Source organism: Coloeus monedula, assembly GCF_965178545.1.
Source record: "Coloeus monedula genome assembly, chromosome: 2".
Lineage (NCBI taxonomy): Eukaryota > Metazoa > Chordata > Aves > Passeriformes > Corvidae > Coloeus > Coloeus monedula.
This window is the reverse complement of record NC_138782.1, coordinates 11,608,107-11,635,172: the sequence shown is the minus strand read 5'-3', so window position 1 is coordinate 11,635,172 and position 27,066 is coordinate 11,608,107. Positions and strand designations below refer to the sequence as shown.

Sequence of the window (27,066 nt, the reverse complement as noted above, 5' to 3'; positions counted from 1 at the left end):
CCGGCCCTCCATGGACACGGCTGTCCGCGCGGGGGAGAGCCTGTGCCGGGAGGTAGGCGGGAATCCAGCGGGGAAGCGCTTTGCCCCGGGCCGACCTTTCCATTCCGCCGCCGCCGCGGGTGGCCGCTTGCCGTCAAGCGCGCGGCCCGGCGGAGGGGCGGGGCTGGCGTAAAGCGCCGCAAAAGGTCGCGCGTCCCCGTCAGCGCCCGCGGCACACGCGCCGCGCGCGGCTCGCGCGCCGTGCCCAGTCCCGCGGGGCGGATGGCGCGGGCGGCGGGAGGCCGCGCGCTCCCGCGGGCAGCGCGGCCGCGCGCGTAGGGCCGCGGGCAGCGCCTCTCCCGCAGCGCCTCTCCCGCACCGCTTCTCCCGCGCCCCCTCCGCGCCATGCTGGCCGCCGCCTGGCTGGGCAGGGGCTCCTGGGGGCTCCTGCGCGGCGCGGCGCGGAGGCGGCCGGGCGGCGGCGGCGCGAGGCCTCTGGGCGGCCGGCCCGGTTCGGCGGCGGCGGGCGGGGGGCGGCGTGGCGGGGGCATCTCGTGCCTGCCCGCGTGCGCGGGGCCCCCGCGGCTGCTGCGCGCGCCCGCCGCCGTCTGGCGCCTCCTCAGCGGCGGGGCCGCCCCGCCGGAGCCCCCCCGGGAGCGGAGCGCGGCGGAGCCCTGCGCGGAGCTGGTACGTGAGCGGCACCGGGGCGGCCCGAGCGGGAGCACTCGTTCCCCCGGAGCGCGGCTAACAGGTGTCACACCCGAAACTCGAAGTCGGACTTTTCTTTGGGGCTCTCGCGGCGGGGTGTTTTCCTGTTGAAGGCGAAGTTAATGTTTAGCAGGTCGAGGCCATGTGCCTTGCGCAAGCAGCAGGCTGCTTCCAAGAACTTTCCAGGCTTTCTGCCTAGTTCACCTGGAAAATTATTTGTTGTGATTAACTGTTATGTGCCAAGATGGGGTTTGCATTCCTGCCCTGAAGATTTTCCCTTTCTTGCTTTACAGTATGAAAACCCGTGGACCATCCCAAATATCCTGTCCATGGCGAGAATGGGTCTGGCGCCAGTTTTAGGTTATTTGATCGTTGAAGAGAATTTCAGCGTTGCACTTGGTGTCTTTGTCCTGGCTGGCGTGACGGACCTGGTACGTCTGCATCAGTTTGGAAAGGCATTGGGACAGTGGGCTCACGCTGATCCCGTGGACATGTGCTGAAACTTAGACTCCAACATAGAGTGGAAATGGATAAAACAGATTCATTTTTATAGTTGTTGATTTCTAGGAATGCTATATATATATGTTTTGTGGTGTTGGAAAGGGAATTTGCAGTTGCCTAAAAGGGACTTCATGCTAATGGAGGAAAGAGGGAGGTCAGAGCTCCATGACCAGCCCCAGGTGGGCATTGGCCACTCAGTGCTTGTGCGTCTGGTGGTTGTTTTTGTGATACAAGTGTCAGCTAAGAGGTATCACATTTTATCATAGTTAAACTCGCCATTTTACCTGCTGTTATACGTTAAATATCTCTGTAACAGTAGCCTACGTGAGCAATTTTGGTTCATACTCTTCTAACAGAGAGCTATTGAATTTCGGTTTTCCTAGCTGGATGGATTTATTGCACGGAACTGGGCTAATCAGAAGTCAGCACTGGGAAGTGCTCTCGATCCCCTGGCGGATAAAATTCTCATCAGCGTGCTCTACGTGAGCCTAACGTGTGCAAACCTTATCCCAGGTGAGGAAATGGCTGTTGTGTGTACTGGATAAGGCGAGCAAGGTCAATTTATGTGTAGCAACATTTCTTGTGTTTCCAGAAGGAAAACTGTGTATCTCTTGGAACTCTTACCTTGCCAGATGCTCTTTGCTCCTATTAAATACTTTCCAAAGGACCCTACAGGAAGCAACTGCTGCTGCATTCTTAAACAACTGGCATGTACTGCCGTTTTTCAATGCACTTTCTTTAAAGCAAAAATAGTTAGTAGCTATATAAAATTGTTTTTCACGGACTGGATTGTTTCAGGACTTCAGCTTAAACCCTTTCAGGAGTTGTGTTAAACATCCTCAGTGACGGGTAGAACTCATTCAGGAGAGTTCGGGAGTGGTTCTTTTGTCTTCGTATTTTCTGCTCTTTTGGTTGTGTTTTACATTTAATCACAGACACAATTTTTCACTGGCTGGTGTTGGCTTGATCTTCCAGTTCCACTGACTTCCATGATTATCCTGCGGGATGCAGCGCTCATTGCCGCTGTTTTTTACGTGCGATACAAAACTCTTTCTCCACCGGTGAGTGCACAGCATTAAAAACATGGAATCATGACAAAAAAATAAATTAAGAAGCTTTTAGCAAAGTTGTGGCCAAGAGATTTTTCATCTTGAGACTTGATGGTTACAAGATGTAATGCTTGTTCTTTGCCAGCTAGATTTCTGAGCAGGGCAGTGTTTCATAAAATACGTTTTCTAAAGATAAGTCAGAGCTACTGATAACTTTTTTCCTGTGTTTAATGTGTAATAAATCTCACAACAGCAGTGCAGCTCTTTAGTGCTACAGTTTCCTTGTCTGTATCATGTGAACAGGTATATCAAATTGAATGTACGAGGATTGCATTTTTTTTCCCTCTTTTCTCCCCCAACAGAGAACACTGAGTAGGTATTTTAACCCCTGTTATGCTACTGCACAATTAAAACCAACATTCATTAGCAAGGTAAGAGCAGTAACTCGTTACAAAAGATAACTCCTTGGTACTTGGGGCATTGGGTGGTTTGGAGGGTGGGGATAATTTACCACTACTGCTGTGTACAGTTTGGAATTACTGCAACTAATTTGGAGGCAATTTACATAGGTCCTGAAAGGTTTTTCAACTGTGCTCTGTCAAAGCATGTGCTAATTTTGAGAGTGTAAAATGCTTAATTAAAGGAGATTTTAAAATAAATTTTATTTATTTAGACTAATCCTTAAAGCAGCAATAAAAGTGTGTGTTGGTATTCCTTGCACTGTACTTCTTCATGTTGCTCACAATTCCTATTTTGCTTTTTTCAGATGAACACAGCTGTTCAGCTGATTTTGGTGGCAGCTTCTTTAGCAGCTCCTGTTTTCAATTATGTGGACAGCATATATCTCCAGACATTATGGTAACTAATATCTTAATTTTTTTTCCCCAGATAATTTAATGTGCTCCTAAAGAAACTGGTAATTGAGATTAATTCGTGCGGAACAAAAATAAGCCCATATGCCTGAATTTTTACACCTTTAGTCTTAAATGATACCAGAATTAGATATTTATTGGTACTTAATTTACTATACAAGCAAAAAGTGGTCACATGAAACTAGTTAAGATCCAGGAATAATAGCTTAGAAATAAGTCTTTGGGATAGACATGGTACACAGTCAAAACACAAATTAGATCAATGGAGAAGAAAGGAGCAGGAAGAAAGGCTGTGTGGATTCGTCATTTGTTCATGCCGTAAGTGTCCCTGAAAAAGTAACCTTGGGATCAGTAAAAATAGCCATTCTTACTTTTGCTTTATACTGTACCTACTGTCTCAAAATCCAGCTTTCTGCAGCCTCTTTGAAAAGCACATGGAGAAATGGTGATTCCTGTAGACTTTAGGAAGGAAGGGGAGGGATGGAGTGAGAACAGGCATACAGGAGCTTGCCTCCTTAACTAATGCTGTTCCTTTCACTGTCACTGGTGACCTGAGCTGAACTGCAGCTGGCTGCAGGTGTTACAAGTGCAGTTATTTTTCCTGAGCTGTTAGGTAAGAATTCAGAACAAAGAGCTCTGAACAGCAGATGCCAGAATTACTTAGTAACCAAAAGCAGTGCAAAATCCAGTGTTACTTGTCTTCTAGGGAAAAAAAACCCCAACCAAACCAAATAAACCAAAACCACCAACCCAAACCAGGAAGTGTTTAAGGAATTATGAATGAACCTTGATCTTAACAGTCTGTGGTTTTTCATCCTGGTGGTAAAACAAGATCTAGAATTGCATCTGGGTGTCATTCGCCAGATGCAATTGTGAATATTGTTGGAAACTCCCTGGCAGAGTGCCCAGGGAGGGCAGTGGGGAACAGGGGCAGGCAGGGCTGTAGCAGTGACTCCCACCTCAAGGGTGGTGTCAGCCTTTCACACAGATGAGCACTGCTAATTTAGGAGTAACTGTGGTCTGGGAAGGAAACAAAAGGTGCTGAAGCAAGAACCCTTTAGCTTTGGAACTTGGTGAAAATGGTAAGTTCAAGTCTTGAGTGGTTTGAATGCTCCCTGTTCACACTATCAGGGAATAGTTTCTTATATCTGCCAGTTCTCAAGCTGGTGAAAGTTATGTAGGCATCGATTGCTGAATCTTTTGTTTTCTCTAAAACAAGTGCTAGTGTGGTGAAAATACGTCCTAGTATGCAGTTCCACTGAAGCATGCTGCTTACCACTGGATGGCAGATCCTTTGTTCATCTAATCCTCCCCTTAACACTGAATTTCAGCACATAAACTGTAAGCTGCATTTTTGTGGAGCATGGTTCTTGACTGTGTAGTTGAAAACAAATGCTAAAAAAACACCAAACCACTTTTTATATTGTCTATAGACCCACATGACTTACAGGAACTCTCTTCCCCAAAGGTGCATCACAGCTTTCACAACGGTGACATCTGCCTACAGCTATTACCACTACGGCAGAAAAACCGTCCAGGTGATCAAGAACAAGTGAAGTGGTGCAGGTGATAAAAAATGAAGTGTTCCTGGAAGTGCAGGAAGATGCTGTGCCCCCAGAGGTGGTGGTATTGCAGCTGAGTTTTGGATCAAAGCACTCTTTGTTCTTCTGCTTAAACCATGGCATCACAGTGAAGTGAAATTTGAACATGTACTGTGTATATATGTAGAGAGAGACTTTTCAATGTATTTTTAATTTCTTTAAAAATGAGGTTGTTTACAAAAACAAAATAAATAACATTCTTAAAAACACGGGCTACTTGTTGCTGCCATGTGCATTCTGAGTAATTTTATTCTGTTTTTGAAGTCAAGACACAGAGTTGGCACCAGATTTGTTCTTCCGTATTTATGCAAGGCCCTGCGTACGCTGAGATCTGAGAAGAAAAAGCAATTACAAGAACAAATTTGTCTTTGTACCTCAACCTAAGTTAGTAAACCAGCACTGCTCATAGAACTTAATGACATGCCTCTGGTTGCAGCAGAAGAAAGCACATCATCGAGGGACAGAAATTCAAACCAGAGAGAAATTTTACGTTGCATTCCATTGTCATATGGATAAGCCATGAAGAGTTCCTACCCTGCTCCCTTTTCTTTTAAAATATGAGCAGTGGTGAACTGTACCCAGATGGATCTAAGTTTCTCATCCTATGTATTCATTCCTAGCAATTGAAAGAAACTCCTGTATCTCCAGATTCTTTAAAGCTTCTAAAGATGTTGTTTAATCCAAATACCACTGGCTAAAGAAGGCATTTAAAACACTGTCCAAATGAATGGAGACAGTGGAAGAAACTTTTAGATGTGTTTACTGTTAATTCTTCCTGTACTTCTAGCTTCAAGAGGTACTCTGTGCTGCCCCCCACGCAAGGACAGCTTGTTCTTTGCCTGTTCTCTACCTACAGAACAGAAGAGAGAACAAGGCAGAACAGGTCAAGTTGATCATAAACTCATGTTTTCTCTTTCTGACAGAGTGATTTTTCTTTTATGTCATAAAAAAGAGTGCAGCTGTGAAGGGTTTAAATGATTGAAATTGGGAGGTAAATAATACCACTCTAGTATTAGCAGAAGAAAACTCTGTAGGCACCTTTTTTGAGAGCCCACAGTCTCTTTTGTGACAGAATATGTTTGTATATGCAGACCATTTTAATGCCTTTTTGTATTGAAATTTGTATCAAATAGTGCACAGAGAAAACACTTGATCTTTATTAGTACCTTTGTTTTAACTGGCCCGTGTTTTGTGGTCAACTCCGGATCTTTCAGCAAAGGATAGAGGGCCGAGCCTGTGGAAGTTTCCTTAAAATACCTGAGTAGTGAAATGGAGTATTTTTCGTGAAAAAACAGTTTGAAAAGCAGAGATTTATTGTACCCAGTCAGGTGATTGCTGTTGGGTTCTGATTAATGTAGTTGGGGCTTGGCTGGGAGGTGTTTCTTTACTTCTTCAACGAGACACCTTTCACCTATTCCATGAAATCGCCGGGGACCGTTCAGCGAGTACCAGGTTCAGCGTACACTGACTCGGTGGTACGTGCCCGCAGATCTGCCTTCGATAAACTGCGTGTGGCTGCTGGGGCCAGTGCTCTCCGCGCTGCCGGGAGCGGGGTTGGGTGGCCACAAGCGGGGTTGGGTGGGCACAGCCGGTCCGCTGGGAGCACGATCCCGCTCATCCCTGCGGGAAGGCGCCGCGCGCTCTGCGGCGGGGACTGTCCCCGCGCGGCCGCCGTACCCCGGATACGCCCTGCCCGCGATGGCGGCGCCCGAGCCGCCGCCGCCTCCTGAGGGCTCCAGGCCGCTGAGCGCGCTGCTGAGCGGCATCGCCCAGGCCGCCTTCCACGGCAACGCCGACATCACCGAGGAGCTGCTGCGCGGCCAGCTCTACCCCGAGGCGCCGCCGGAGGAGTTCCGCGCTCTGCGCGCCAAGATGGGCGGCCTCCTCCAGGTACCGCGGCGCGGGCCCGGGGCGCTGCGCGGGGAGGGGGCGGCGGTCTGGGGGAAGCCGCTCCATCGGCCTTCCTCCCGCCGGGCGTCCGGCATCGCCTGCTCGGCGGGGCTCTGCGTGCCGCCGCAGCCGCGGGTGCTGCTGCAGCAGGATCCCGAGCACTGCCCTGCCCTGCCCTGCCCGACCCGGCCCGGCCCGGCCCGGTCCGCGGTGAGACCTCCGGCTCCATCCCCGAGCGGGCACAGCCCGGTGCGGGGAACGGGCGGGACAGGACCCGAGGGAATGGCCTGAAGCTGAGTCAGGAGACGTTTAGGAAAAAGTTTTTCACTCAGAAGGTGCTTGGGCACTGAACAGGCTCCCCAGGGCAGTGGTCACAGCACCAAGCCTGAGAGAGCTCAAGAAGCGTTTGGACAATGCTCTCGGGCACATGGAGTGACCCTTGGGGTGTTCTGTGCAGGACCAGGAGTTGGACTCGATGATCCTTGTGGTTCTCTTCCGGCTCATCTCATTCTGTTATTCTGTGCCTCGGGCTCTCTGGCCGCTCCTCCGGAGCAGGAGCAGGGGGAAGGGCGACCTGGAGATAAATACCTGTTGCATTCTGAGAAGAACTGCAATTTCCTTGTAAAAAATTAGTGTTTTGGGGAAAGCACATCTAATGATGAAGCAAGCCATTTTACTTAATCAACAGATTTTGCTTTATGTGTAAGGGAGAAGATCTTTTTCCCCGTAATGGAGCTTTTTGGTGGCTTTTCTTCACAGTGAAAAGCGTAGTGTAGCTCCCGGCAGCTCCATGTGGCTCAGGGAGCATCCAGGTATTAAAACCTTGGATGGCCACTGCCACCTTGTGGGTGAACCCAAGGCTGTTTGACCAGATTTATAAACCTGGTCGGTAGTTTTAAATATAATTGAGAGATTCGGAATTCGATGAGGATGATCTCACTCGCTTTCTGCTTTTATGAAGATTCTGTTGTTTATTTAATGATCAGATTCATATGATGCCCTGTAAAGCCTGCAATGAAAGCTGGATCCCAAAGACTGATTCTTGTAGGGCTCTCTGGTTTTGTCTGTGGGCTTTTTTCTTTCCCTCCTCTCAAATACAACTTTCATTCAAGCACCATTGAGATGTCACACGCTGAATATGATGTTAATTCAGGCCCCACAAGACACAAGGGGATTGAAGTTTTGTGGGCATTCACCCATTGTTGTACAACAGGCACAGAGCTTAGGAGGATGAGGTTCTGTTGGGGAGAGGGCATCACATTCTCTGCTTGCTGCTTTAAGAGCCAAAACTGGCAGCACCTGTGGTCTTTGAGGTCACTCACACCTTCCAACATAAATTAACATCTCACTGTTATCAGGGAGTGTCTCATGGTCTCTATGGCTGCCTTTCATCTCCTGATGGGAGAAATTTCTGTGAAATACCTCAAGTTTGTGTAGTGCAGCTTTACAGCTGGAGTTTTGGTCTAAGCAAACTGCTTTGTGCAGGTGCAGCTTCATGTTGAGTGTGTGTGGATTTTGGGGGGCTTATTTCTATTGGGTAACCTAAAGGAAGTGATACCTAAGTTCCGTGGATACTTTTAGGATCTCTGCTCTAGAGCATCCTAAAAGAACTGCTTGGCCTTCTGGTCGTTCTGGAGGTCCCTGTTTCCTTCACACCTGCCGGTTTTGGGAGGGAAAGTTTGATATTAGGACTGTGCTTTGGAAGTAGGGAGGCTTAAACTTGTCTTCCTGTTTTGGTATCTCCATGACTTGAAACCTGGAGGGTTTTTGTGTCACACTGTGTTTGCTGATAGCAGCAAACTTCAAAAGTGATCCTCTGTGCTTACAACATCTTGGTCTTTAGATACAGCTCTTGGGTGCTGGTGTCTCCTCGGCACCTGAAGAAGCAAAACTTACTGCAAGATCTGCCTGTTCCCTTCCTTGGCAATTGCCATATTAATTTCTGAGCATATTTATTCCAGTTTTGATAATTAATTGTGAAAAATCGGCATTATTAAAATTACAGAAGCTGGGGAAAAATACGTCTTTGTTATCTTTTTGTGGTCTTATTTTTTTCCTTCCTCCTCTGGGTGGTGAAGGAAGGGGAGCAAACAGCAGGAAAGCAATAGAAAGTCTGAAAGCAGAGAGATTCATTGCCCTTGTGACTTAATTGCTGTAGTAGTTCATATCTTCTGAGCAGTAAACATGGATCTGAACCATAAATCAGCCTCTTGCTGTCACTGGAGCTGAGCATAAAATACGGTGAAGGACTTTCCAATACATTTCTGTATTCCACCTGTGCAAAGCATGGAGATGAGTAAGTGCCACAAAAGTCTATAATATTTACTGCAGCAATAAAATATTTAATTTTTTTCCCCCTGGATTATATAGAGAGTAATCCTGGGTTTATGTTTATAAAAGATGTCATTATGATGTACTTCTTGCAGCTGTTTCCTTTGTTGCCCGTCGATCTACTGAATACGCATGGATCAGCTGATCCTAAAATGCCAAATTTATTTTGTCATGAAATCATGTTTCTTTATTACATTTACTTAAAAAAAAATCTGATTTTTTCTGTGGAATGTCTTGGAAGGCAGAACAAAGCCCTAGGATGGCTGGCCCTGGAGAACCATGCAATTTCAATGTTGTTCTGTTAATTGTGTTTTGCCCTCTGCCTTCATCCTTCCCAGCCTTCTGTCCCTTAAGGCTGCAAAACACTGAGAAACTAGGCGAGATCAGCTTTTGCAAATTCTCACCCCCCAGCTTTTTTGGGTTTTTCAAAGGTTATCTGGTTTAAAACACCAAATATGTCTGCTTCTTTCTTAAGTATTAGACCGCTGGTGATAGTTCCTTTCCATGTGGAGTAATCCCACTGTTTTCCTTTTGGTGGCAGTAAGCTCTTGCATTTATTGAACGGGAGCCTTTGCTGCTGGGTTTAAAGTGTCTTCTTTCACTCTTCTGCTTTGGAACAGACTTTACATAGGCTAAATAATAATAAAAAATTCAGCATGAGGAGTAGCAATATTATATTATATTTGATTTATAAGCTGTTTTGGTTTGTTTGGGGTTTTTTTACAAGTACTGAGGAAGTTACCATCTGTAATAAATATCCTGGTATGTGAATGGTAAAATATTAATCAGACTATATAAATAGTATGTGGGAACCAAGGGCTTGATACGCAGCATATAAAGTGTGTTGTCCTTAAAGACTGTCACCCTCCTGCTAGGGTGTCACCCTCCTGCAGCCCTTGCCCTATGAAGGTGCTGTTGTGACCTCAAGAGGGGTTTCCAAAGCATGTTTACCCCTGTTTGAGAAGGAAGAGACTACTTGATCTTCAGCACAGGGATCTGCCCTTACAGGAAAAGTCAGAGTAGAAGAACAGTTGTAAGGTTCACTCGGCTGTGCAGGATAAAGGCCTTTGCATCTTCAGCAGGATTTCTGCTAGCAGGAACATTTCTGCTGACAATTTGTGCTAACTGGTGGGAAATAAATGACTTCTTGAATTTTCTAATAAGGGAAAAGAGTTGCCTTCTTCCCTCTCCTCGGATACCTTGTGATTCCTCAAATATGTGGGCTGGGTCATGAACTGTGGGGCACTTTGCAGTTGTCCAAGCTTCTGGAAGGCTGAGAGTGAGAACAACTTCAGTCTGAAGACGGAGATAAAATAATTTTGGAAGAGCTAATAGGAGAGATTACTTACTTTCTGCCACTTAGATTTGCAATTGTGCCTGTGTCTACTAACTAAAAAGATAATCTTGTAAGCAAGCTTATTCTTCTTGATTCAGGAAAAAGAAAACAAGTTCTGTGTCTCTGTAAGCTGCTTTTTACCCAAAAAATGTCTTGTGTAGTGTTATACTTTTCACTCCATGAATGACTTGGCTTACTCTGAATAATTCTGTTTGTTACTGGGCTAGGTGAAAGTGTATTAATAACTTTGCACAGAATTTTGGGAGGGAGGGAATGTCTATAGTGTTATAATAGGACATACATGAAAAAATTATTATTATCTGAATTGATGTTTGCCTGGAACAACTAAATAAAAATCCTAGCCTTTTTTTTTTTTTTAATTTAGCAAAACACCACTATTAGGTAGTTCACTAATCTGAACACAGCTCAGTTGCCAGCTCCCTGGTGTCTGGTGTTGCAGCATACATTTTCTCTTATAAACTCTAATCCAACAGTTACTGCTTCTTTTTTTCTTTCTTCCCCCATTTTCAGCACTGTCTTAGAAGGGTAGAAAATGTAATGTTTACTGGAACTAGCACCTACTGTATTGCAGTGGTGAAAATGTGCATGGGCACTATCCCAAAGCATTCTTACTGCTTTTAATGGGACTTATTTTAGCTTTTAGGTTGGTGTACTTGTGGTTGCTTCACGAGAGGACTGGCACAGCTGGCAGCTCACATGAAGTGGTGGGGGAAAATACTTGAGAACAATGAAGTGGAGAGGAAGGTTGGGTGCAGAACGTGACAGGGTTGAAGAACATTGCCCGGAGTGATAAGATCAGTGCTCCACCGCCTGGAGCAGTAATTTGTTGCTTAGGTATGTCAGCTAGAAGGAACAATGTACCTGCATCATTAGGGATTTTTTTAATGACTTTTTTGTGATTTCTCAAGTTGCAAAAGTTGGGGTTTGTGTTGTTAAAGCCTCTCACATTTGCAGTGTTGTTTTCACTGTGATTCCTGAAGAGATGTGTAGGAGGTGGTGTTATTGCTGGTGGCTGTGGGATCTGGAGGTGATGATCTCCATGAACTGGACCATTGTTTAAACAACAGGGTGTGAACAAGGAGTCTGTACATTACAAACCTCAACTACAACTGCAAATCCATCCTCAAGGCAGACAAACAGAAGGGCTCCCACCATTATGACGTCGTTCATGAGTGGTATTTTCTGTAACTCACATGTGAGGCAGAAAGGCCTGTTTCATTTGGGACTGTGAAGTGCTGCTTTGCTGTAACTGTGCCACCTCTGTGGAAATGGCTTACCTGAAGTTTAATGGTTTACCTGACCTTTTGTGGTGCTTTTTTTTTTTAAGGTTAGCTACGGAAAAGTGGTAAATGAAAAAAACGTCATCAAACCTGCGTCACTAATCTCTAATAGGTGTTGTAGACTCTGTATTGCCCAAACAACAAGCAAATCTCTCTCTGTCTCTCTCTCTCCCCTAATTACAGTGTTGATTATATCTCTGCAAGCAGAGATCTGGTTGCTTTGTCCCAGCTGTGGAGGTTGGTGCTACCTGTGTGTGTCTAGAGCAGGCAGGTCAGTACTGGCTCTTCTCGTGTATAATGTCTCTGCACTACCTCTTGATTTTAGAATGCCCTACTGTGTTTTAAATCTGCTAAATGCCAGTTAATGGACTTCCAGAACAGCGTGCTACTGAGAAAGTTGGATTCCCTGGTGGTGGCAGTGCTTCATGTCCTGCTGATTTCCACTTTCCCATCCAAATGTGTGGTTTAGTTTTGTTGCATTTGTAGGACTTCTGCAAGTAAGTAGCGTCTTTGCCAATAATGACAACATTTCTCAAAAAACCGCCCCCAAACCCTACATGTGTGATTATATAAGTTGCACATACATATGTGTGTGTCTGTGATCAGCATATTCTGTATATACAGTCATGCACAGAAAGGGAAGTGCATTGATTATGCTGAAATTCATTAGTCCAACCTGATCCCCATAGTGTTTCTCTTGACCTTAACCAGAGTCTACTCTGCTTGAAGAACAGGGAGTCAGATCTTGCATTTGAACATCATTATTTCAAATTAAATGCTTCTGCTGTACTTAATTAGTATTCATCAAACACATGCTGTATGGAATATATTTGAAAAGGGAGAAGGACTCCCTTAGGCTCCACATGTTGTCTCATGCCTTTATTTCAGTAACACTAAGGCTCCATTCCCTATTCCCCAAAGTGTGTTGGAGATGCTGAAGAGGGTAGTGAAGTGCAGTGCCATCATCTCAGCACTGGTGATTTTCTGAACTACTATGAGTTATCTTTCCTGTTTTAAATGTGAACTCTGAAAAGGGGAGAACTTGAGTTGTCTCGTCTTCAATTTGATACATAGAGAAAGACTAAAAGGAAAGGAAAGACTTCATGCAGAAATTATATTCTTTATTATATGATACTCTAAAAATGGTGTCTCTTACAACTGGTGTGAAGGAAGATTAGTTCTTGCTTGCTCCAGGAGCCAACTGATGTTGTCAGTGAAGTAAAAATATTAATTTCAACCTTACTGATCTCGTGAGGCTGCCACACAGCTGAGCAGATAATAGACTTCCTTCCTTCCTTCCTTCCTTCCTTCCTTCCTTCCTTCCTTCCTTCCTTCCTTCCTTCCTTCCTTCCTTCCTTCCTTCCTTCCTTCCTTCCTTCCTTCCTTCCTTCCTTCCTTCCTTCCTTCCTTCCTTCCTTCCTTCCTTCCTTCCTTCCTTCCTTCCTTCCTTCCTTCCTTCCTTCCTTCCTTCCTCCCTTCCTCCCTTCCTCCCTTCCTCCCTTCCTCCCTTCCTCCCTTCCTCCCTTCCTCCCTTCCTCCCTTCCTCCCTTCCTCCCTTCCTCCCTTCCTCCCTTCCTCCCTTCCTCCCTCCCTCCCTCCCTCCCTCCCTCCCTCCCTCCCTCCCTCCATCCATCCATCCATCCATCCATCCATCCATCCATCCATCTTTCTGTCTCAACAGAAGGACTGGTTAACACATGGAATAACACCCTATCAAAGATGCAGGAGCTGTGGTACACACGTGAGCCAGGGAAGTTCACAGCTAGTGTATGAAAAGGAAATTTGGATGGCACTTACAACTCAACCTTTTTTACAAGCTGAACATCTGAAATTTTTCATTCCTTATAACACTTAGCTACAATCTTGGCATGATGTAATTTCAATTTTTGACTGTGCTAGTATGTAGCAACTGGATGCAGTATATCCAACAACTTATGAAAAAGAAAAAAGTGCAGACAAAGACCAAAAATTTAGTATGGTATGGCTAGAATCTATTTGTGTGGTTAGAGTTATTCCATTTTGAAGCTTGTGCTCTGGATTTCTTCCAGTCTGGTGACCAAATATGATGGAGCCTGAATTCTTCAATGTTTGGATGACATTTGTTTTTTCCATAGTTTATTTAATTAAAAAGAAAAGAGAAAGCTTTAGTGGCACAAAATACCAGGCACTGCAATTGTTGCATGAAGTCTTTTTTTCCTTGATGTTCTAGTCCTTAAAGCCAGTGGGACAGAAGTTGTCAGGTAAGAACATCTGACACCTTGAGCTGCTGAGTGGCTCCTGTGTGTTTCCCCAGGAGCCTCCCTGGGTAGGCAGGATTAGCTGCAGCTTCCTTGGAGCCTTCCAAGGTCATCCATGGAGGATGATTTATTTTATAACAAGGAGAATTAAGTGACTTTATTTAAATGCAGGGCCTAAAATACCTAAATTTTAATTGTATAATTTTCATTATAAATGTATGCTTTTACACTATGACTTTTTTTAAAAAGGATTTAATTTTTGCAGTAAGTAAAAACCGAATGGAACACTGATGGCCTCCATTGTGAAGGATTAAGGGTTCATTATTAGGAAAACCAAACTGGCTTGGTTGGTCTGTGGACTTTGGTTGGTTGGTTGGTTTTTGTTGGGTTTGTTTTGTTTTGGCAGTGGGGGGTTTTGTTTGTTTGTTTTGAGGGGAAGGCATTTTTGTTTTGTATTCTGAATACCTGAAGCTTAAGCACAGTAGTTTTCCATAACTGTGTACCATTGTATTTACTAGTGATGTACGAGGAAACCAAATCTTCCTTTACTTTCTTTATCCACCCAATGATTTAAAAACTGGACTGTTTGAACGAAGTAAGTGGGACTTGCCTTTTACTTTGTTTACAGTGCATGACCACCTGGTTCTGGCTGATAGCCCAAGATCTAATTCAGAGTGTTCTATCTTTTATAAAGTTGGTAGTTTTAGCATTGTATAGCAAGCCTGGGACTCGTTCTCAGTTCCCAGTGGAGTTCAGTATCTGTTTATCTGCTGCGTTTGAGGACTGCAAGTTTCATTTCTAAAGGTGACAGTGATCTTGGAATACATAGTTTTTTATCCCTCTATTTCTTTGGCCTATTCTACATTTACCTCTTTACAATGCTGGTTTATACTGATTTCATGCAAGTAAAAATAGACTGCAACAATCTCATGAAAACAAGTCATAAAATATACTATTCAGAGAAAATGTGAAATAATAGCCAACTTGTCCAAAGAGTTCTTAGCTTTAAGTGTTTTTCTAATTACTTTAAAAATATTTTTGTAATCATGTCATTTTGCATATGTTAATATGTTTCCAAAAGCATGTTTTTTCACATCTCTCTCTCTTCCCTAACAATAAAGAGTGGCAATATAAATATAGTTTGAGTGAATTCTGTGGGGCTTTTTCCAAATATGGTTAGATTTTTTTTCTGGTTGAGATGTTTTGGGATCTCTGCCAAAAGATTTCCACCTCGGCTTTGTGGGTAGTTTTTCCTTTCCTTTCTTCGCAGTCTCTCTGAACTGTGATGCCAGGATTATGAAATATGTTTTGAAGACACATGCAGACACTGAAGTAGTATCTGTGTGAAAGGCAAGTAATCAACAGACATTTTTCCTCCTTGTCTGACATTTACACACGGCTTTGTTGTCTCTCCTCAGACTGTCACGTCAGATGTGCTGTTCTCTCAGACTCTTTTTGCCATTTCTGGTTCAAGAGTAGTTTTTATTCTCTTCTGACAAGCTGTTTGTGTAAGTACCTTTTAGTTTTACGCAGTCACACATGGCAGAAACATTTTATGCATTTGGACTAGTTGTGATTCCGATTCCTTTTTTATTTTTTCATTTAGCTCAATTTTTACCTTTTTTTGAAGTGAGAAAAATATTTATAACTCCCTTGTTCTGTCAAAGAAAAAATGGTACATTTACGATTTACATTTGCTTGGCAAGGAGAGTGGGTTTGTTCATTTTATGGCATGTCAGGAAATCTATAAAACTCTCATAATGAACACAAAGCTCTAATGAAATTGTCCAGTTCATGTGGACAAATGGCAGGGAGTTTATTGAATATGAGTAGCCTCCAATTTGACGAAAAGACAAAGGAAAAGCGCAGGAAAAATTAATTGAATTCTTTTTGATGCCATGGGTTGCAGTGTGTTGGAGCAATTGAGTGCTGAAGTTTCTAGCAGTTGAGGCCTAAAAATGTGAAATCTAAAAGCAGATTTTCAGCACCAAGCAGTCTTCACTGGCGGTGTCCCTGCAAGCTCTGCCAACCACAGTGGTGTGTGTGCAGCAAAGCATGTGGCCTGTGGAGGCACAGGGCTGTTGAGGAGTTCCTGCAAGCTTGGGGAAACCTGATGGCTTGGCCAGCTCTACTGATAGATGACTTCAGCAGCCCAACCTGATAGAAAGAGAGAACCACCCTCTCTGGGATAATCAAAGCGTTAATATTTAATGGGATTCTGTTGGAGAATGCTTTGGTTGATGTCTTAGCTGTTTCATCATGTATTTAGCTTTTTTCTCCCCCAGATGTTAATTACATTTAGCGCAAAGATAATTTTTGATATAGGGAATGGCAATTAAGTCTTTACGGGAAAGTGAGAGATGGTTTCCTCTGAGCTCACTGCTTTGGCCTTTGTTCCTCATCAGGTGATATTTTCCAGCAACAGGGATTTAGAGGGAGCTTTACAGTTGTGACTCCTATGCTGAAGAGTTTGACCTGCTGCTCCTTTCTCCTCACAAAGTCTCAGCTGTTCACAGCCACCGTGGCTGCTGCTGGTTTGGGGAACATGTTTTATGTTTCACTGAGCTGACAGGAGGGAAAACCATTTTCCCTGTGCTGAAAGGAAGCCCCGGTGGCTGGGATCCTGAGAATGGAAGCTTCTCTCTCACCTGTCAGCTCTGTCAGTGTGTAACATGAGTTGTCAAAATAGGTGATGAAGGACCAGATGGCAGAGCACTGTTGCTTGCTTCCTGTGGAGCAGTGTAGTCTGTAAGCTTGTCTCCTTTCCTTGCTGCTCTGGAACACGCCTGCAGGGTTATGGGCTGAGGCAGGAATGTGTTCCCAGCCTGGGCTGGGAGTGCAGAAATCCTTCTCCTTCCACATAGGAAATGGGACTCCAGCTGCTGCTCAGAGTGGTCATAGCAGGCAATACGCAACAGTGCTGGGAAAGAAGGAAAGCAGAGACTGGAGTCAGAGTTTGGCTCTAAAAGGGAGTAGATGGCAACACTGGAGGGATGAGACTCAGGTAGTTCATGTTTTTCACTGCTGGAGCATCTCTGCTTTATGTCCAAATGCAAGCCAAGGGACAAATTAGCTGAGTTAACCATTAACTTTTAAGATGCAGACAATCAAGGTACTCTGAGTAAAAGTGGAAATTTAATTCATGATACTAACTCTGTTTCTGTGCTTGGTTCATAATAAAGCAAGTTTGTGCTGATTTCACTGACAGGATCACTGCTTGCAAAGCTCCAATAAGCTCTGCTAATGTCTGCACCATTACTGCACTCAGGGTAGGGCTACAACTTCTTTTTCCATGTCTTCAAAATGTGAACTGCTCCAGCTGCTATTTTTAACTCTCCTAAGTGAAATGAGATTGAATATGAAGCAGTAGTCTGCAGGAGCAACTAATTTTCTCGGAATGGTTGTAGAAACCTGATAAACACAGATCTCTTTTATTGTAAGAGAACAGGGGAGGAGAGGAAAAGGCTGAGCACGTGGTCTCTGAAGGGAACGACAGGCCATGTCACCAGTTCCAGGACTGTCACTGTGTCTGTCTCTCTTTTCCTGCTTTCACTCCCTCCCTTGATTTTTTTTTTTTTTTTATTATTTACCATCTGGTATTTTCTGTCCTACCTGGATTTCTTTCTGCCTTTTATTTTCCTCTCTGTCTTTAGGAATAGTGCATTAAATGGCTTTTGTCTGTTGAGGGTTCTTGCTTCTGAATCCAGCTGCTTCAGGAGGACTGAAGAAGAAACCATTTTAGACTGAATAATGTAACCTCTGAAGATGTGTATGTTCTCCAAGAAAGCAGCTCCCTTCTGCTGAAGCGGAGTTCAGGGAGCACATGTGCGTGCACAATCATTTTGAAAGAGGTTGAACCTCTCAAAATTGTCTGTAATACGGTTGCATGTTTAAGAACTACTGGAAATGTGACATTTCTTTGCCTCCACCCTAAGTGGCAAAATGCTTTATAAACCACAGCAAAGAATTGGACTTGAGTGGGGAGAAAACTGATGGCAAAGTTTGGGATTTTTTTTCTTTGCTGCAATTCAGTAGAGTACAGGTCAGGTTGGACAATTTATATTTGTATTTTTAATTTCAATATGTTTATATTTTTAATCTTCCTATTTTACCCTTTCAGTTGCAAGTATATCTGCTATTAATAGAACATTTCCTTATTTTTCCATGTTTTATCTCCCTCCAGCCTGTCCAACCTATCTGTGCTCTCTGAGAAGCACTGAAAAGCACTTTCCATTGCCTTTTTTCTTGTATAACTCTTCCTCTTTCTATTTTAAATAATACAAGTGGTTTGAAAACTTACTCAGGAAGGAAGGGCTGGTGCTTTTTTTTTATGTTTATTGCTCAAAATCCAAGCTTTTAGTATCTACTCATAATCTGAGTCTGCAGGCATCGTTTGGAGATCTACCTATGACTGATGTTATCCATGCGTGGGCTTGTTCTGTTGTTGTTACTATTGTTTATTCTTGTTTTGTAAGTGCTGTAAAGCCTAGACAGAGTAGGTCCAGACTGAGAAATCCTGATGGTTCTCAGTTTTCCTTCAGCTAAAGATGTTTTCTGGAGTAGGGGAGCCATTTGTTAGAGCTCAGCCCAGCCGGTTTCCAGGAAGCACGATGTGACCGCAGGAGCACGGCTCAGGTTGCGGCTTCTCTGGTGGCTGCCTGTTTTCATCAGCCTTTCATCCTCCTGTGTCATCAAATGCTTCTTCACACCACAGAAAAATGACACCTTCTGCAAATAGGTTTAGAAGGTGGTATTTTATGGGGGTGTGAGTTCCAACTGATTGTTTCTAGCAGCTGCAAAGACTCATGGCAGGGGCAGGCTGGAGAAGAAGTGTTGTGGTCGCTTCACATGGTTTTTCTTTAAGATCTCTTTTCTGTTCAGTTGTAAGCTAGGTCAAAAATAGCTGAGTATTCACTCCCCTGTGATTGAACTCTCAAGCAAAAAATGTAATTTTAACAGAGAACATGGCTTGGTGAGTTTGTATGCAAAAAAAAAAAAAGTTGGGGTTTAGGGGATTTCTGCTTGGTGGGAGCCTGGGAACTGTGAGGGAGAAAATGGAGGAATCAGTCAAGAAGCATGGAAGTGACCCATTGAAAAGAGTTTTTTCCTTTCATGTGCACAATTGACAAGTCTGTGTGGAATCAAGCTTAATAAGATCAGGAACACAGGAAGGATGTAATTTTGCCTGAAACTTCATCATCCACACACACATTTTTCCCATTTGCAGTAGCAATTTTTGCGTTGGTGTGTGTTGCGAGTCTTCCCATCCAAGAGTAAAGCTTAATGAAAATCAGAAGTCAAATTTAAAAATATTTACAAGTCTACTGAATTTCTGTTGACCTGGTGAGTGCCTCCTTGGCAAGGAATCAAAAGGTTGGAATAAAAAAACAGTTATTGCAGAAGACCTGTTACATACTAGAAAAAAAGTAAGCTAGAGGGTTTAAACAACTTATGTATTTTTAACCTCTTAATGGTTCACAGGTAGCTCTTTTCTCTTAGCAAACTGTTTTATTTCACTTTTAGCTGTGTACTACAGCTCCATAAGAGGCAAATAAAAGTGATCTTGGGACATGGTATAGAATGTGAATAAAAGAATTTGTGTGATCTCCCATGGATTAGATGAAGACTTAAGATGAGTTAAAATCTCTCTGCTTTGTTGTAGAAATATGAAATGTATTAAGGTAACTTGTGATTTCTGACTTAGAAATTTATGGGGGGTGTAGAAGCCTTTAGTTTTGGGGGATTTTTTCCCCAAAGATGGATCACATTTCCAAGTGCAGACAGACTGCAGGCTGTTGTATATCTAATTTTGTCTTAATTCTGATTCTCAGGAGAGCTCTTGGACTGTAATAAACAGTGTTCGTGAGGCACAACCTACCAACTAGCTGAAAACCTCCACTGCCTCCAGAAACGTGGGAAAGTCTTCTGGACTTATATCCAGGGAACATCTGTGGGAACAGCTCATTTATTACAGGGCGGATATCACAGCAGCCCTTGGGAGAGTCTGGCTAGGACACACTTACCCAGGAAGGCCCAGAAACCACAGGGTTGGGAAGATGTTGGATTCCTCCTGTCAGAAGCTGCTCTTTGTGGAGGAACATGCTGAGCTGATTCTGACAAATGGCACAGTGTCACCAGCACTCGTGTGCTGTTCTGGGCTGCTTTTCTTCCCATGCAGGCAGCCCCTGCTTGCCCCCAAATCCAGAAAAGGTTTTCTTCTGAGGCTGATAAATTAAAGAGATACACGTTGGTGTTACCCAGAATGGGCTTTGTGTGATGAAGATGTTTGGCTGAGCAGGGTTCCTTGGCATGTTCCTCCTGTCTGCAGCTGCTTCCACATCTCCTTGCATGCATTCCTGGGGTCTGAGAAATGGCTTTCAAGGTTATATTTCTAAAAGCACATGAATGACAAGGGCTGTGATGCAGGAATAGCCTCTTACCCCACCTCCCAAAAGCCTGAGGAGGCAAGTTCAGTAGCATGGCCCATGGCACTGAATTATTTGTTTCTGTGAGCTTGGGATTTCTTTGTGCTACAGGCTGGCAGCAGCCTGCAATTCTGAGGGTCAGCTGGAGGAAATGCCCCCACATGCTGGCATGTCCAGCTCTTAGAGCTCTTCTGTGATGGTTGACAAGTAATGTTTTATTTCTGAGAATGAAATGTATTCTTTTTTCCCCAGTGGGTTTTACCAGTTGTTGTTTCTCACTAATATTGCATGCTTGTCAGGCTTTTTTTCTCAGAAGAGATAATGAATTTAAGTCTGTTTTCCTGTTCTGTGTACCAGGGCACATGTCTGATGGATCTAATTAAGCTAATACAAAACTCTCCAGATTATCAAATATTGTTTCATTAAGGAAATGGTATTTGAAGTCATATTTTTATTGGCTGAATTGTATTTGAAGACATAGTGGGTATGTGTTGAAGGAGAACACAAGGAGAATTCAGTATGACCAAAACTGTTTCTTGCTGTTCAAAAGCATCTGCTCAGCCTCTGGAAAGGAAAGTGTTGCCAGTCGCTGAGGGCAGGATTTGTGTGCTTGTAATATGACATGCTGTTCATAAGCTGTGCTTTCTAGGGGGGAAAAGAAAAAGTGTGTTTTATCAAATCTCAAAATACATAATGTGAGGAAACTCTTAATATCTAATGATGTTGTCTTACAGACTCTAGTTTTGAAATAGGTTTTTTTTACTTAGACATTTAAGTGAATAGTCATAGTCAAGTTAATTTACATTTTGCACTGGCATAGAACAGCTGTGATTCTATACATTCTTAGAGAACTTGTCTGCTTTTTGCTAGTTGAAGATTTTTATGTTGAAATGGTAAATTACTTGTGATTACCAACAAAAACTGAAATTAGCTGAGAATATAAAGTCTCTATAACATAATGATGTGTCTCTAACAGTACAGTGACTGAAGGTATGGCAATTACTCTGCACTTTAATGTCTGTCTGGACTAAGTAAATGGCTTTAATAAGATGTATCACTCTAGAACTAATGCTGACAGTGATTCATACGTAGGAGCAGATGGATAGAACAGGTTTCAATACCTTTAAGTTCTGAGAATTTTTCAGTTAGGATGCTAAACTGTGCATGTGTTGTTTATTCCAGCAGTGAAACAATCTTCACCATGGCAGTGGGAGCTGAACAACAGCTGGTCATTGTCCTGGTGGTGATAAATGCTCATCTGAAGCTCCTAGGGTTTAATAGCATGAGAAGGAGACTTACAATTAGATATATTTTGTCTGTCTCTAGTTATAAGCACAGAAGAACCACTCATGTTCCAGCTTTAAATTAATCCTTAGAAATATCAGTAAGATGTATCCACTATAATTTGATATTCTATGTAATAAATGAGCATTGTTAAAAGTAATTGAAAGAACTGTTTGTAATGCTATGCAGAGTAAGACTGGAAATATAATTTTTTGGCCAAGATAAATTAAAATGTTTCTCCAAGCTTAAAAAAAGTCTGAACTGAGTCCCTTCATATAAGCAATGGAGTAGAACTACATTTGTTTCAAGAATGATTCGTGTAAATGTTCATGCAACAAGAGACAGAGAAGATCAGCAAAGACTTTAAATGTTCTTTCATTTTTTGTCTGCAGTGAAATGTTTTCAAGTTAAGATGAAAAAGAATACTAAAATGAGTTACTGTTCTTATGTGATTTGAAAACCAGTATAGCCAGTGGGATTTGTTGAGGAATTTCAAAGAAAATATGTTTCCATTAATTGATATCTTCATGCAGCTGTACCAAAATGTAACTCATTGATTGTTTGTACCCACTTCCAGTTAATTTTTTATAATGGAATTTTTAAGTAGTAGTCATATTTCCAAGAAGGGAGAGATTCTAGTCTGAATGATGGATTACAAGGCTGTATTATTTAAGGTATGCATTATCTGATAAATACTCCACCAAAATACGGTGTGCTTGTTACCTTTTGGATTCTTGGCTGTGTACAGTAAGTTTAAGAGTATAAAACCACCCACATTGTGTGTACACGTGCACATGTGTGTGAGGGAGGTATAAATGATTGCTAATTGTCATACATGGTTTCCTTCCTCTGGTTTTATGTGACACTCTTTTGGCAGCAAACTATATCAGGGTGCTTATAATACATAAAGGTGCAGAGTTTTTAAATGTAGCTCACACTAGACCATAACTAACTGTCAATCTCTTGATGTTTTTTACCAAACAGCCAGGTTGAACTGTCCTGTATATGCCCTATAATATTGTTTTGTGTTCCTTATGCTTAAATCTTCAAGTTTGGTCATAAGCTTCCTCGTCTGGATACACTTCAAAGTCACATTTATATCACATGTCAACAATAGGGAGCTTTGTGTCTGTGATTTTTTATCAGCTTAGAAGGGCACTGCCAGAAATCTTGATGCATCTTGCAAAAAGGATTTTTGTGAAGAGAGTGAGGTTAAAAAAAAATCTGGAGGATTACAGATGTGAAATATTTGAAGGTTATGAAATCAAGCCTAGAAAAGGGGGACCTGGTATCGCCATGAATCTGCATCAGGTTCACATTTAATACAGATGAGCTGTTTTGCCATGACACCTTTCCTTCACTCAGTGCAGAGGATACAGTTTGTGTTCTTGGTTTCTGCACAGGAATAAAACAGAAGGCAATTTTCTGCACAGCTGAACTGAGAAGAAAGTCTGCATCTGAACTTGATCTTGACAGGGCTTGCATAAGGTCCTGGGGTCTGTGCTTGTTGATTCACCTCCACTCCTCTTCCCCCATTCACATAAACCCACACAGGAGATGTACATGAGCAGTAGCTGGTGTCACACAACACACAAACGCAGATGTAGTGATGTGAAGAATATTAAACCAGAAAATACTCCACACTGCTGTTAGTAGACAGTCCTGCTTGTGTAAGACATGACTATAGGAAAGGGCTGTAAGTCTGAATAGCTTTTCTTCTGAAAATGAAAAGAAGGGCTGTTTTCACTTCCAGCATAATGAGTTAGTACAGGATAATTACCTCTTAGGTTAAATATTTTCAATATAATGCGAGCAATATGTACCAATATGTCAAATGCCCTATAGAGAAGCCAGAATGGTGCACCAGGCAGCTCAGATTTTATAATAAAGTCACAGATGCTCCTATTAAGCTGGAACCTTAATACAACCAAGGCTTTACTCGTAGTGTTGATTGCCATTTATTTTCTCAATCACATAACAGATGGCAGCTGATCTATTGTGAAAGCAAGGCAAAGCAGCTCTTTGCTCGTAAAAAACCTCTGTATACAAGCACCTCAGTTTCTAGATAAGCACTGCCCAGTCTTGCAGACAAGCCATGTGCAGTGCCCAGTGCTTGTGTCCAGCCCAAAGCCACACGATGTCAGCCCCCTGGCTAAAGGAATGAGGCTGTGGTTTCCCTGAACGCAGGGAGTGCAGCTGTAGCAGTACCATGTCAAGGAAGATTAAATGGAGGCAAATCCCAAGGACTGGCCGCACTTCACCTTGCTGTGCCCTGTGTCAGCGTGTGCTTGGAGGTGGTTTGTTTGTTTTGGAGAACTTGCATCCATTTTGTGTGAAAATGAAGCGAAAGCAACTGCTTGAAATGACGATGGGGAAACTTAACCACAATTTCCTCTCTCCACCTCCCATCCTCCCTTCTTGGCCATATATAGTAGCAGCTATTGCCACTTAGGCAATGCAAATGTAAGGCTGTGGGCTTATCAGTTTTGAAAAAATAGATGGAAAAACTGGATAACTATATTAAAAAAAAGGTTTTTAGGAATAATAATCGTTTCTGTTGCTGCACAGGGTAGAGGAGTAAATGACCCCTTCCACTCTGCTGCAAAACACAAATAAAGTATTTAGCCTGACAAGGTCCACCAATGCTCTAAAAGAAGCTGCAGTTGCATTTTTAATGCTTTTGGGGCCATATAGATAGAATAATACAGATGAAAAAATGCAGTTGCATTTTGCATTTTGACTCTTCCTTGAAAGAGTCATGCTCTTGCTGCTGCTTGGCTGTGGCCAGCGCTGCAGGCCCTGCTTTACTGGTGCAGCATTTACCAGTTTTGCTTCCTTGTGTGTGGTGTGGAGGTGGCAGATGAAACTGTGGATGTTGCAATGAGCTGGGCTGTCCCTTCACTTGTTTCAGCCCAGGAGCACGCCTTGTTTGTCCCAGCATTCCTGTTTCCTGGCCATCGGAACAGCAGCCAGCCCTGACGCAGTGTTTGTAGCAGTGTCCAGTTGGGAATGCCTGTAGCACAGTGGGCAAAGGGCCAGGAGACAGGGAGAAGCCTCCTTGCTGTCCCATACCAGTGCTGAATTCCCAAATGTGCTTCCAGCTCATTGCTGGTACCGATCCACTCCACTCCAGCTGTTGTGGGGCAGGAATCTGGGATAAGTAGTGGACACTTGCAAATTGAGTTTTAATGAAAGGTGTCGGGATATTTGCATAACCAAGATTTGTTTGTACAACCCCTTTAAGATCCAGTATTTGTCAAACCCTAAAGATAGTGACCTTTTTGTCCTCGGTTAAGGAGTGTTTCTGAGCAAGCTTTTCCTTTTTGCTCTCTTTATTTTCCTACAGTCAATTGCTTCAGCAGACATGGATTTGAATCAGCTGGAAGCTTTCCTCACTGCCCAAACCAAAAAACAAGGTGGCATCACATCAGATCAGGCTGCAGTCATTGCAAAATTTTGGAAGAACCACCGGACTCATATCCACGAGAGCCTGATCAATCAGAGCTGCTGGGATAATGTCTTGAAAAATGTGAACTGGCGAGTGGACCTGAAGTCACAGTTGAGGCACATTGATCAGATAAACACTCCTGTTGCAATAGTTGAAATGGAACTGGGAAAAAATGGGCAGGTAAGCTTCTTCTTGCAAAATACATAAACCTGATGTAGCTACATATGCCCTGAGGCATATTGCTTGTTGCTGAATTCACTGCATCCGAATCAAGCCAGCTGATTTGTCACCACTGGGCCTTTAATGGACTTGGAATTGTGGTCCATCTTTGGATACAAAGACACATTCTGGGTGGTCAATGCAATTTTTGCCTTTTTCTTTTTCATATCTTCATGTATGTACTGACCGGTCTCTTTACGTTAAGCTTGAAAAATGAGAGGATGTAGAAATCAAACATTATCATATAATTCTGTTTGTATTCCATGCACTGCAAAGTTGATTAGTCTTTTTTTTAATCCAACACTAAAATTAGTTAAAATATGCAAAGTAGGAGCTGAAAAAGAGTAAAGTTCACAAATAACATTTTACACCAAATGAAGGGAAGGACTCCTTTTTATTTTACGTAACACCCATTCTTACGTTAGAAGTACATCCTTTTTACCTGTCACATTATGCAATCTGGCCTTATCTGCCTGAAAGATATCTATATATATAGCTCTATCAGTGCTGAACACTGCCTTCCTGTTTTAATCTCCATAGTCCATAGGAATGTACAGCTAAAGGCACAGCTTCCCATCCTCACTTTTACTATCGTTTTCTAACAGGAAATGTGTTTCAATTTGGTATCTTTTCTCTCTGCAAAGTTTTAGTAAATTTTTAAACCTCATTTCTTAGCAGTAGCTGCTGCAAATCGTGCCATGAGCTAATTTGGGCATTTTGATGTTAATAGTTAACATTTAACAAGGTTCCTTGTATTTCATAATATTTTAATAGGGCGAGTGCCTGAGTTAGGAATACCTCAATCCATCCATACATGCACACACCTGGAATATACCTGTGCACAGGAATGATTGAATTCCAACTGTGTGCCTAAGCCAAGACCAGGATGTACATACATGTAAACTGGTTCCTACAGAGACAGCAGGTATTGTTGGAGTCATCCTGTTAGTTTACTTTTCTTTGCAGTCAGTGAAAGCTGATCCTTCCTGAGCCTTCCCCTCATGGATGTCTGCAGTGACCAATACAATAATGGTGTGTGGCTTTAGGTTTTTCCTAACCTCAAAGAAGTGGGAGTTTTCTGCTCAGGATCTTGAGACTGGAAATGATTATGTTCTATTAGTAGCAAATGCAAAAAGGTTGTTTTGAATAAAAAGGTTACAGGGAGCACATTATAATGAGTACATTGAGTACATTAGTGAGCAAATGGGAGAAATACCTACAGTCATTAAAAAATGCATCCTTAACTCAGAATCTCTGCTGTGTTTCATAAGGGGATTATGTAGTTAGTGACTCCTGTTCTGAAACTGTTTTTTCCCCTGGTAATGGATTTTTACAGTAACATCAACCAGCAAGTACATTTATATTTCTTTCACCCTGTGCAGAGAGTCAGGGGATGTGAACATGGAGGAAGAATACGCGTTTCTGAGACACTGTACTGTCTCTTACCAATGAGCCCCACAGCAAAATCAAAATTAATTATTTTAGCAATGCCCTTCATGCTGAAAAGGGAAGTGGTTGTGTGAATGCATTTTTGGAACTGCCATCAAACACAACTTTTGCCTCCTTCCCTGAGGACAGCAGTAAGCTGTGGCAAGCCTGACACTTGGTGTGGGTTAAACTGGTACTTACTGAAACAACCATGGAGTAATTAGCATTGTCACCACTTGAGTCAATGTACATTTATTCTAAGGAGCTGTGGTTTCACATAGCCTTTAGCTTTGGATTAAATAAATTCTCTGCTGTAAATCTTTGGGTTGGGGCACTCTGCATCAGGCTGCATGCTCTTGTGATGGGATGAGTTCTGGGAACCCCACCAGTGTTTGGGGACTTCCTGGAAGGACTGGTCACAGAGACTCCTACTGGAGGTTGAATGAGTTGTTGCACA

At 42.9% G+C, this 27,066-nt stretch overlaps 2 protein-coding genes across 3 annotated transcripts in view; both read left to right on the top strand.

Moving 5' to 3' along the window:
• Nucleotides 1-220: 220 nt before the first annotated feature.
• Nucleotides 221-4,919, top strand: CRLS1 (cardiolipin synthase 1). Its single transcript, XM_082303312.1, has 7 exons — nt 221-666; nt 981-1,118; nt 1,572-1,701; nt 2,164-2,249; nt 2,600-2,668; nt 3,004-3,095; nt 4,578-4,919. Exons 1-7 carry the CDS (start codon nt 385-387, stop codon nt 4,663-4,665), a joined length of 885 nt encoding a protein of 294 aa, XP_082159438.1. The 5' UTR covers nt 221-384; the 3' UTR covers nt 4,666-4,919.
• A 1,481-nt stretch (nt 4,920-6,400) lies between these two features.
• Nucleotides 6,401-27,066, top strand: part of COMMD1 (copper metabolism domain containing 1) — a 62,260-nt gene continuing 41,594 nt past the window's right edge. The window contains exons 1-3 of one of the 2 annotated variants that reach the window (XM_082302455.1): nt 6,480-6,600; nt 15,224-15,313; nt 24,861-25,142. In XM_082302455.1, the coding sequence (XP_082158581.1) occupies nt 24,879-25,142 (264 nt within the window). In that variant the 5' untranslated portion in view covers nt 6,480-6,600; nt 15,224-15,313; nt 24,861-24,878. Of the gene's footprint in view, nt 6,601-15,223; nt 15,314-24,860; nt 25,143-27,066 lie in introns of both variants that reach the window. The other variant, XM_082302454.1, reaches the window with a different exon arrangement.